Source organism: Somniosus microcephalus, unplaced genomic scaffold (genome assembly GCF_052327205.1).
Source record: "Somniosus microcephalus isolate GS21.2 unplaced genomic scaffold, FLI_Smic_1.0 unresolved_chr7, whole genome shotgun sequence".
In the NCBI taxonomy this organism is placed as follows: Eukaryota; Metazoa; Chordata; class Chondrichthyes; order Squaliformes; family Somniosidae; genus Somniosus; species Somniosus microcephalus.
In genome coordinates, this window is record NW_028225185.1 from 34,171,188 (window position 1) to 34,183,606 (window position 12,419).

General features: G+C 51.5%; 2 protein-coding genes across 2 annotated transcripts in view; one reads left to right on the plus strand and one right to left on the minus strand.

The window, feature by feature from the left end:
* LOC147086771 (uncharacterized) overlaps positions 1 to 12,419 on the minus strand; it is a 518,811-nt gene that overhangs the window by 149,350 nt on the left and 357,042 nt on the right. The window lies entirely within an intron of this gene.
* The window catches only part of LOC147086778 (plexin A3-like), a 17,615-nt gene continuing 12,575 nt past the window's right edge, over positions 7,380 to 12,419 (plus strand). Inside the window, exons 1-4 of the mRNA XM_085978957.1 lie at positions 7,380 to 7,463; positions 8,109 to 8,268; positions 9,238 to 9,341; positions 11,319 to 11,415. Coding sequence (XP_085835083.1) covers positions 7,458 to 7,463; positions 8,109 to 8,268; positions 9,238 to 9,341; positions 11,319 to 11,415 — 367 coding nt within the window. The 5' untranslated portion in view covers positions 7,380 to 7,457. The remainder of the gene's footprint in view (positions 7,464 to 8,108; positions 8,269 to 9,237; positions 9,342 to 11,318; positions 11,416 to 12,419) is intronic.

Sequence of the window (12,419 nt, forward strand, 5' to 3'; positions counted from 1 at the left end):
TCCCTTTAGCCTTAAGAAATATATCCAACTCCTTCTTGAATATATTTAATGAATTGGCCTCAACTGCCTTCTGTGGTCGAGAATTCCACAGGTTCACCACTCTCTGGGTGAAGAAATTCCTCCTCATCTCTGTCCTAAATGGCTCACCCCTTATCCTTAGACTGTGACCCCTGGTTCTGGACTCCCCGGCCATCGGGAACATCCTTCCTGCATCTAGTCTGTCCAGTCCTGTTAGAATTTTATAAGTTTCGATGAGATCCCCTCTCCTTCTTCTAAACTCCAGCGAGTATAAGCCCAATTGACCCAATCTCTCCTCATACGTCATTCCTGCCATCCCAGGTATCAGTCTGGTGAATCTTCGCTGCACTCCCTCCATGGCAAGAACATCCTTCCTCAGATAAGGCGACCAAAACTGCACACAATACTCAAGGTGTGGTCTCACCAAGGTCCTGTACAACTGCAGCAAGACATCCTTGTTCTTGTACTCGAACCCTCTCGCTACGAAGGCCAACATACCATTTGCCTTCTTAACCGCCTGCTGCACCTGCATGCTTACTTTCAGCGACTGGTGCACAAGGACACCCAGGTCTCGTTGCACTTCCCCTTCTCCCAATCTATTGCTATTCAGATAATAATCTGCCTTCCTGTTTATGACACCAAAGTGGATAACCTCACATTTATCCACGTTATATTGCATCTGCCATGCTTCTGCCCAATCACCCAACCTGTCCAAATCGTACTGGAGTTTCTCGGCATCCTCCTCACAGCACACACGCCCACCCAGCTTTATGTCGTCTGCAAACTTGGAGATATTACATCTAGTTCCCACGTCCAGATCATTAATATATATTGTGAATAGCTGAGGTCCAAGGGCCGATCCCTGCGGTACCCCACTAGTCACTGCCTGCCACTCGGAAAAGGAGCCGTTTATTCCAACTCTTTGCTTCCTGTCTGCCAACCAGTTCTCTGTCCTATCGAAACAGATTCTCCCCCCTGACCCTCCCAACGACCCTCCCAACAGCCCCCTGGTCCTTTCGTCAGTCCTCGATTCTCCCCCCTGACCCCCGACCCCCCAACGACCACCTGGTCCTTTTCTCAGTCCTCAATTCCTAAGAACATAGGAAATAGGAGCAGGAGTCGGCCATTCGGCCCCTCGAGCCTGTTCCGCCATTCAATAAGATCAGGGCTGATCTCCCACCTCAACTCCGCCCGATCCCTCGATTCCCCTCGAGTCCAAAAATCTATCGATCTTTACTCACCTTCACGGATTGGTTGCAAATCTTAATGTAAACATGTATAAGCTGCCTCCTCAATCAGTCACACAAGCTGCTGAATGCTGATTATTGAATATACTCAGCGACTGAGCCTCCACAGCCCTCTGGGGCAGAGAATTCCAAAGATTCACCGCCCTCTGAGTGAAGAAATTCCTCCTCATCTCAGTCCGAAATGGCCGACCCCTTATCCTGAGACTGTGACCCCTGGTTCGAGACTCTCCAGCCAGGGGGGAAACAGCCTCTCAGCATCTACCCTGTCAATCCCCCTGTGATGAAATATGTCATCCATCAGACTCTGTATTTAACTACATATATTGTATTGCCTGCTCCTGTGTTTTACCTTGTATTGTATATAGTGCACCGCCCCCTTTCTCCCCATTGGGTGTGTCGGCTCCGCCCATACCTGGTCCTACTTAAGACAAGCCCAGGCTTGTCTTGCAGCAGAACAGCAGAATGCTAGGTGAAGCTAGGTGAAGACACAGGCATTTTTCTTTGCTAATAAAAGCCTTGTTTTATCCAGTTAACTTTGAGCCTTGAAGTTATTGAGGCGCATCACCCCCTCAGAATCTTATACGTTTTATTGAGATCACCTCTCCCCCCTGGTCTGTTCCTCAATCCTCGATTCCTCGCCTCACCCAGCCTATCTACCGCCACGCTAGCCAAACACCCCGTTAACTCTGCACAGACCGACCTGGGTAGGGAGTGGGGCTTTCAATTAGGCACTTTACAGCCTTCTGGACTCAACATAGAGTTCAACAATTTCAGATCATAACCCCGACCCCTATCATATATATATTTTTTATCCACACTTTTTGTTTGTGCCTTCTGTTCTTCTCTCCCACATGGCAGCTGTCTTTCATTCTGCCAGCGCAATTTACACTTCCTCTAGAGCCATCCTTTGTTTTTTAACCTGTCCCATTACCATCTCCTCTCGCCTTGAATATCTCTTAATGTGTCTTAACCTCTCCTGCGTTCTATCCTATCACATAGAAACATAGAAGATAGGAGCAGGAGTCGGCCATTCGGCCCCTCGAGCCTGCTCCGCCATTCAATGCGATCATGGCTGATCATCCAAATTCAGTGCCCTGTCCCTGCCTTCTCCCCATATCCCTTGATCCCTTTAGCCGTAAGAAATATATCCAACTCCTTCTTGAATATATTTAATGAACTGGCCTCCACCGCCCTCTGTGGCAGAGAATTCCACAGGTTCACCACTCTCTGGGTGAAGAAATTCCTCCTCATTTCAGTCCTAAATGGCTTACCCCTTATCCTTAGATTATGACCCCTGGTTCTGGACTCCCCCGCCATCGGGAACATCCTTCCTGCATCTAGTCTGTCCAGGATCTGACAGAATTTTATAGGTTTTGATGAGATCCCCTCTCATTCTTCTAAACTCCAGTGAGTATAAGCCCAATCGACCCAATCTCTCCTCATACGTCATTCCTGCCATCCCAGGTATCAGCCTGGTGAATCTTCGCTGCACTCCCTCCATGGCAAGAACGTCCTTCCTCAGGTAAGGCGACCAAAACTGCACACAATACTCAAGGTACGGTCTCACCAAGGCCCTGTACAACTGCAGCAAGACATCCTTGTTCCTGTACTCAAACCCTCTTGCTACGAAGGCCAACATACCATTTGCCTTCTTAACCGCCTGCTGCACCTGCATGCTTACCTTCAGCGACTGGTGCACAAGAACACCCAGGTCTCTTTGCACTTCCCCTTCTCCCAATCTATTGCCATTCAAATAATAATCTGCCTTCCTGTTTTTGCCACCAAAGTGGATAACCTCACATTTATCCACATTATAGTGCATTTGCCATGTTTCTGCCCAATCACCCAACCTGTCCAAATCGTACTGGAGTTTCACGACATCCTCCTCACAGCATACCCTCCCACCCAGCTTTGTGTCATCTGCAAATTTGGAGATATTACATCCAATTTCCTCGTCCAGATCATTAATATATATTGTGAACAAGGACCGATCCCTGCAGTACCCCACTAGTCACTGCCTGCCACTCGGAAAACGACCCGTTTATTCCAACTCTTTGCTTTCTGTCCGCCAACCAGTTCTCTATCCAAGTCAATACCTTGCCCCCAATCCCATGTGCCTTAATTTTGCACGCTAATCTCTTATGCGCGACGTTATCGAAAGCCTTCTGAAAGTCCAAATACACCACATCCACTGGTTCTCCCTTATCTATTTTACCAGTTACATCCTCAAAAAATTCCAGTAGATTAGTCAAGCATAATTTACCTTTTGTAAATCCATGTTGACTTTGTCCGATCTTGTCATTGCTTTCCAAGTGCTCTGCTATTACATATTTTATTCTTTCATCCCCTCCCCCCTTTCCCAGCCCCTACACTCGCTTAAAAATCTGTTCCATTTCCTGCTTTTTTTCCAGTTCTGACGAAGGGTCATCGACCTGAAACGTTAACTCTGTTTCTCTCTCCACAGATGCTGCCTGACCTGCTGAGTATCTCCAGCATTTTCCTGTTTTTATTTTATATTAGGGAGTGGGACTTCCCTGGTCGGTTTGGCTTGGTGTCACCCCAGGGTGTGTGTGTGTGTGTGTGTGTGTATGTGTGCTCTGTGATCAACCAGGGGTGGGGTAGCGGGGGGCGGACAAGGCGGGGCGGCTGGGTCTGGTCCGGAGTGTTTCTAACCGCTGTGCGTCTTGTATTTGTTTCAGGACTGAGTCGGTGGCTGAGAAGATGCTCACCAACTGGTTCACCTTCCTGCTGTACCGGTTCCTGAAGGTAGGAGGCACCTCTCGTGGTCAGAAAAAAAATAATCACTCTCCCTCCTCGCTGCCTCTTTGGTAGCCTCGTGTCCTAACCCGCACCAAGTCCCGTTCGCCCATCTGTGCTCGCTGACCGTTGTGGAGTATTTTAAACCAACACTCGACACAAGGTTTTCAGATCGATAGTCAAGTTGTCTTTATTACCCCGGTGGGGAGGCAGTCTGCTCTGTCTTTAGCCAGACTTCTCCAAATTGTTACAGCAAACTCTACATTCTGATACATTCAAATACGCATGGCGGCCTCGTGCACAATTCATTCCTGCAACCTGATTGGATCTTGGCCCGCATGCACCTTCACGGATTGGGTTACATATCTTAATGTAAACATGTGTAAACTGCCTCTTCAATCAGTCACTCAAGCTGCTGAATGCCTATTAAAAGATACCCTGGAATGTGACCTTGGTAATAAAGCTGTTAAAGGCAGTTGAAATGTTGGACATCCTGGGCTGGATTTTGATACTGGAGGCGTGTAGGAGGCGGGACTACAGCTTTCGGGGCTGTAGTCCCGCCTCCATCGAGTTGTGGCCAACCCACACGGTTTCCCCTTGATTGACCTTGTTGAGTCCGCCCAGCGGGCTCAGCAGGCCAATTAAGGGCCACCCGGCAACAGGTGACGTCACAGATTGACATTTCATCTGTCAAGAGCTTTTGACAGATGAAATATCAGCGTTTCACAGCTCTTTGAAGCTGTCAAACACTGACAGTCTGTCCTCTAAGATAACTCCTTGCTCTCAGGCTGATTTAGAGATCTCTCCGGAACAGAAAGCAGAGGCTGCAGATTTTGACAGCTGGCGGCCATTCTGCTTTCTGTGCCGGTGAGATGAGGGACTCCCGAGACCTGAAGGAAAGAAGGCTGTAAGGATATGGGGAGAAAGCAGGGACAGGGTGTGGTAAACCACTGTTACCGTTCACAACCGTTCACTATTGTTACCCTGTTGTTATCACTGTTTACACTGTTGTTATCGCTACACAAGGTCACCTCTTGCCACGCACACTGCTATACCTGGGCTTACCTCAGCTGACTCCGCCCATGGCTCCGCCTGCTTGCCCAGGTATAAAGGTGACCGCTTGGCTAGTATTCTCCCTTGTTGGAACCGATCGCCCACGAGGGTGGGCTCTGTTATTTAGCCAATAAAAACCTATAGTTACTATCTTAACTCGTCGCTTTTCATGGAATGAATTGATAGGTATATCAATGGGTACTGAATTTGGATGATCAGCCATGATCTCATTAAATGGAGGAACAGGCTTGAGGGGCCGAATGGCCTACTCCTGCTCCTATCTTCTATGTTTCTATGTTTCAATATGATCATGGCTGATCCTCTATCTCAATACCATATTCCCGCTCTCTCCCCATACCCCTTGATGCCTTTTGTGTCTAGAAATCTATCTATCTCCTCCTTAAATAGATTCAGTGACTTGGCCTCCACAGCCTTCTGTGGTAGAGAATTCCACAGGTTCACCACCCTCTGAGTGAAGACATTTCTCCTCATCTCAGTCCTAAATGTCCTACCCCGTATCCTGAGACTGTGACCCCTCGTTCTAGACCCCCCCAGCCCGGGGAAACATCCTCCCTGCATCCAGTCTGTCTAGCCCGGTCAGAATTTTATACGTTTCAATGAGATTAAGACAGGTGACCAAAAGCTTGGTCAAAGAGGTGGGTTTTAAGGAGCGTCTTAAAGGACAGGGAGAATTATACAGAATATTACAGCCCAGAAACAGGCCATTCGGCCCCTCTGCTCCGTGCCGGTGTTCCTGCTCCACACCAGCCTCCTCCCGCCCCCTCTTCATCTCACCCCATCACCATATCCTTCTATTTCTTTCTCCCTTGTGTGTTTATCCAGCTTCCCCTTAAATACATCGACTCTATTCGCCTCGACCACTCCCTGTGGGAGCGAGTTCCACATTCTCACCACTCTCTGGAGAAAGAAGTTTCTCCTGAATTCCCGATTGGATTTATTAGTGACTCTCTTATATTGACGGCCCCTAGTTCTGGTCTCCCCCACAAGAGGAGACATCTTCTCTACGTCTACCCTATCGAAACCCCGTCATAATCTTAAAGACCTCGATCAGGTCACCCCTCGGCCTTCTCTTTTCCAGAGAAAAGAGCCCCAGCCTGTTCAATCTTTCCTGATAGTTATAACATCTCAGTTCTGCTATCATCCTTGTAAATCTTTTTTGCACCTTCTCCAGTGCCTCTAGATCATTTTCACAATATGGAGACCATATTCCAAGTGTGGTCTGACCAAGGTTCGATAGAAGTTTAACGTAATTTTCCTGCTATTCAATTCTGTTGCTGCAGAAATGAACCCCAGTGCTTAACCTACCTAATTCTGGTCAATCTCCTCTTAATCTTCCCTGCTCTAAGGAGAACAACCCCAGCTTCTCTAGTCTCTCCACATCACTGAAGTCCCTCATCCCTGGTACCATTCTGGTCAATCTCCCCTTAACCTTCTCTGCTCTAAGGAGAACAATCCCAGCTTCTCCAGTCTCTCCACATCACTGAAGTCCCTCATCCCTGGTACCATTCTGGTCAATCTCCCCTTAACCTTCTCTGCTCTAAGGAGAACAATCCCAGCTTCTCCAGTCCCTCCACATCACTGAAGTCCCTCATCCCTGGTACCATTCTGGTCAATCTCCCCTTAACCTTCTCTGCTCTAAGGAGAACAACCCCAGCTTCTCCAGTCTCTCTGCATCACTGAAGTCCCTCATCCCTGGTACCATTCTGGTCAATCTCCCCTTAACCGTCTCTGCTCTAAGGAGAACAATCCCAGCTTCTCCAGTCTCTCCACATCACTGAAGTCCCTCATCCCTGGTACCATTCTGGTCAATCTCCCCTTAACCTTCTCTGCTCTAAGGAGAACAACCCCAGCTTCTCCAGTCTCACCACATCACTGAAGTCCCTCATCCCTGGTACCATTCTGGTCAATCTCCCCTTAACCTTCTCTGCTCTAAGGAGAACAACCCCAGCTTCTCCAGTCTCTCCACGTCACTGAAGTCCCTCATCCCTGGTACCACTCTGGTCAATCTCCCCTTAACCTTCTCTGCTCTAAGGAGAACAATCCCAGCTTCTCCAGTCTCTCCACATCCCTCATCCCCTGGTACCATTCTTGTCAATCTCCTCTGCAGCCTCTCCAAGGCCTTGGAATCCGTGCTAAAGAGTGTGGTGCCCAGAATTGGCCGCAATAACCCAGCTGAGGCCTAACCAGTGATCTTGCTCCAACTTTATGTCCTTGTGCAGGAGTGTGTGGGGGAGCCTCTGTTCATGCTGTACTGCGCCATCAAGCAGCAGATGGAGAAGGGACCGATCGACTCGATCACGGGGGAAGCCCGATATTCGCTCAGCGAGGGACAAACTGATCCGTCAGCAGATCGACTACAAGATGCTGGTGAGTCCTTCCGAACCTAGCAATCGTTTCTTCCCCCGCCCCACCGTTAATGTACACAGGAGGCCGTTCAGCCCCTTGAGCCTGTTACATTAGGAACAGGAGGAGGCCATTCAGCTCCCTCGAGCCTGTTACACAGGAACAGGAGGAGGCCATTCAGCCCCCTCGAGCCTGTTACATTAGGAACAGGAGGAGGCCGTTCAGCCCCCTCGAGCCTGTTACATTAGGAACAGGAGGAGGCCGTTCAGCCCCTCGAGCCTGTTACATTAGGAACAGGAGGAGGCCATTCAGCCCCCTCGAGCCTGTTACATTAGGAACAGGAGGAGGCCATTCAGCCCCTCGAGCCTGTTACATTAGGAACAGGAGGAGGCCATTCAGCCCCTCGAGCCTGTTACATTAGGAACAGTAGGAGGCCGTTCAGCCCCCTCGAGCCTGTTACATTAGGAACAGGAGGAGTCCGTTCAGCCCCTCGAGCCTGTTACACTAGGAACAGGAGGAGGCTGTTCAGCCCCCTCGAGCCTGTTACATTAGGAACAGAAGGAAGTCAGTCAGCCGCTGAAGCGCTTTGGGACGTACTGAGGTGATGAAAGGTGCTATGGAAATGCAAGTCAATTTTCTTTTCCCTCATTTGTTTTTTGCTTCCTGCAGACGTTGACCTGCATCTGCCCGGAGAACGAGAATGCCACCCAGATCCCCGTCAAGGTGCTGAACTGTGACACCATCACCCAGGTCAAGGACAAACTGCTCGACGCCGTCTACAAAGGGGTTCCCTACTCCCAGCGCCCCAAGGCCGAGGACATGGACTTGGGTACGCTGGGCCCGCGCACAACTTACACACTTACACATACATTGACACTGACTCTCACACACACACACACACACACTTACACACACACACTCACACACTCTCTCACACTCACTCACACACACACACTCACTCACTCACTCACACACACTCACACACTCACTCACACACACACACACACACACACACACTCCCACTCTCTCACACTCACACACACTCACTCACTCTCCCACTCTCTCACTCACACACACTCACTCACTCTCCCACTCTCTCACACTCACACACTCACTCACTCTCTCACTCTCTTCCACACACACACTCGCACACACTCTCTCACACACTCTCTCACACTCACTCACTCACTCACACTCACTCACTCTCTCACACTCTCTCACACTCACTCACTCACTCACACTCACTCACACACTCACTCTCACACTCTTTCACACTCACACTCACTCACACACTCACACACACACACTCACTCACTCACACTCACACACTCACACACTCACACACACACACTCACACACACACACACACACACTCACACACACTCACTCACTCACTCTCACACACACACGTACACATCTACAGACACGGTGGAATAGCCTGCGACCAGCGTTCCTGTCGAGCCGCGCTCGCGGCCGTGCTGCGGTCTGAAGGTCCCGCACGGGCCGCGCACCAGCTTTTCAATGCGGAAATTTGAACGGGCTGCGCAGCCCCTTAAAGGGACCAGGCACCCAAAATAAATTACGGGGAGCATTGCCCGCGACACTCGGGTCTGGGGCCCTGTGTGAAGTAAGGTCCCACCCCCACCGCGTGAGGAAGCAATGGGCAGCCATACCCCTACAAGAGTGCAGGTCTTCAGGGGGGAGATGGGGAACACTGCATTCGGTTTGATGTCTACAGAACGGGCTGTGAAGTCCATTTGCTTTGATGTATTTTTTGTTTCCCTCGGGGTCTCCACAGAGTGGAGGCAAGGTCGCGGAGCCCGCCAAATCCTGCAGGACGAGGATGTGAGCACGAAGATTGAGTACGACTGGAAGCGGCTGAACACGTTGGCGCATTACCAGGTGCGTGGAACAGGAGGAGGCCGTTCAGCCCCCTCGAGCCTGTTACATTAGGAACAGGAGGAGGCCGTTCAGCCCCCTCGAGCCTGTTACATTAGGAACAGGAGGAGGCCGTTCAGCCCCCTCGAGCCTGTTACATTAGGAACAGGAGGAGGCCATTCAGCCCCCTCGAGCCAGTTATATTAGGAACAGGAGGAGGCCATTCAGCCCCCTCGAGCCAGTTATATTAGGAACAGGAGGAGGCCGTTCACCCCCTCGAGCCTGTTACATTAGGAACAGGAGGAGGCCATTAAGCCCCCTCGAGCCTGTTACATTAGGAACAGAAGGAAGCCGTTCAGCCCTCTCGAGCCTGTTGCATTAGGAACAGAAGGAGGCCGTTCAGCCCCTCGATCCTGCAACATTAGGAACAGGAGGAGGCCATTCAGCCCACCTCGGGCCTGTTACATTAGGAACAGGAGGAGGCCGTTCAGCCCCCTCGAGCCTGTTACATTAGGAACAGGAGGAGGCCATTAAGCCCCCTCGGGCCTGTTACATTAGGAACAGGAGGAGGCCGTTCAGCCCCCTCGAGCCTGTTACATTAGGAACAGAAGGAGGCCGTTCAGCCCCTCGATCCTGCAACATTAGGAACAGGAGGAGGCCATTCAGCCCACCTCGGGCCTGTTACATTAGGAACAGGAGGAGGCCGGTCAGCCCCTTGAGCCTGTTACATTAGGAACAGGAGGAGGCCGTTCAGCCCCTCGAGCCTGTTACATTAGGAACAGGAGGAGGCCGTTCAGCCCCTTGAGCCTGTTACATTAGGAACAGGAGGAGGCCATTCAGCAGGTCGGGCAGCATCTGTGGAGAGAGAAACAGAGTTAACGTTTCAGGTCGATGACCCTTCGTCAGAACTGGAAAAAGCTGGAGACGGAAGAGGTTTTTAAGTGAGTGTGGGGGCGGGGAAAGCGGGGAGGGGAGGAAACGGTGCAGGCTCGATGGGCCGAAATGGCCTCTATCTGCACTGTGGGGTTTCTGTGATTCTGTGAAAAACAAAGGGGAAGGTCTGTGATAGGATGGAGGGCAGGAGAGGTTAAAGGACAAAAGGGGTGATGGGGCGAGGCCAAAGGAGATGGTAATGGGACAAGTAAAGAAACAAAAGATGGCTCTAGATGAGGTGTAAATGGCGATGGCAGAATCACAGAAACCCCACAGTGCAGATAGAGGCCATTTCGGCCCATCGAGCCTGCACCGACACATATCCCACCCTATCCCCGTAACCCCACGTATTTAATCCCCCTAACACTAAGGGTCAATTTATCATAGCCAATCAACCTAACCCGCACATCTTTGGACTGTGGGAGGAAACCGGAGCGCCCGGAGGAAACCCACGCAAACACGGGGAGAATGTGCAAACTCCACACAGACAGTCGCCCGAGGCCGGATTCGAACCCGGGTCGAATGATCGACAGCGGCCATGTGAGAGAGAGGGGAAAAAAATGGAAAAAAAAGATAGGGGCCGAGGTTATGGTCTGAAATTGTTGAACTTGATGTCGAGTCCTGAAGACTGTAAAGTGCCTTATCGAAAGATGAGGTGCTGTTCCTCGAGCTTACGCTGAGATTCCACCTGCTTCAGAACCTGTTCCATCTCCAGCTTTTTCCAGTTCTGACGAAGGCTCATCGACCCGAGGTGTTGACTCTGTGTTTCTCTCTCCACGGATGCTGCCCTGACCTGCTGAGTGTTCCCAGCGTTTTCTGTTTTTTTATTAGTAGCTGTTGGTATTCAGAGGCAGTTGTACACGAATCCCAGGGAGTTAACATGCGGGTACAGCGAGCAATCAGGAAGGCGGGTGGTGCGTTGTCCCACAGGGGTGGGGAGGTCTTGCTGCATCTGGACCGGGCCTTGGTGAGACCACGCCTGGAGTACTGGGCACAGGGGAAAGGGGAGGGAAGAGGGGAGAGGCCGGGAGTAAGCTTGAAAATACCCCACCGTGCTTTATCTCACAGGTCACCGACGGGTCGGCCGTGGCTCTGGTCCCCAAGCAGATCTCGGCCTACAACATCGCCAACTCCTTCACCTTTACCAGGTCGCTCAGCCGTTACGGTAAGACTGGAATCGCGCCTCTTTCACTCTCTCAGAGCGCTGGAATTGTTCGGGACAGTCCCTTTTGTGGTCGATCAACCCCATCATCCACCTTCTCCCCATATCCCTCAACCCCACCTTCTCCCCATATCCCTCAACCCCACCTACCCACCTTCTCCCCATCTCCCTCAACTCCACCCACCCACCTTCTCCCCATCTCCCTCAACCCCACCCACCCACCTTCTCCCCATATCCCTCAACCCCACCTACCCACCTTCTCCCCATCTCCCTCAACCCCATCCACCCACCTTCTCCCCATCTCCCTCAACCTCACCTACCCACCTTCTCCCCATATCCCTCAACCCCACCTACCCACCTTCTCCCCATATCCCTCAACCCCACCTACCCACCTCCTCCCCATCTCCCTCAACCCCACCTACCCACCTTCTCCCCATATCCCTCAACCCCACCTTCTCCCCATATCCCTCAACCCCACCTACCCACCTTCTCCCCATATCCCTCAACCCCACCTACCCACCTTCTCCCCATATCCCTCAACCCCACCGACCCACCTTCTCCCCCATCTCCCTCAACCCCACCTACCCACCTTCTCCCCATATTCCTCAACCCCACCTACCCACCTTCTCCCCATCTCCCTCAACCTCACCCACCCACCTTCTCCCCATCTCCCTCAACCCCACCTACCCACCTTCTCCCCATCTCCCTCAACCCCACCCACCCACCTTCTCCCCATCTCCCTCAACCCCACCCACCCACCCTTCTCCCCATATCCCTCAACCCCACCCACCCACCTTCTCCCCATCTCCCTCAACCCCACCCACCCACCTTCTCCCTCAACCCCACCTTCTCCCTGTATCCCTCAACCCCACCTACCCACCTTCTCCCCATCTCCCTCAACCCCACCCCACCCACCTTCTCCCCATATCCTTCAACCCCACCCCACCCCACCTTCTCCCTGTATCCCTCAACCCCACCTACCCACCTTCTCCCCCATCTCCCTCAAC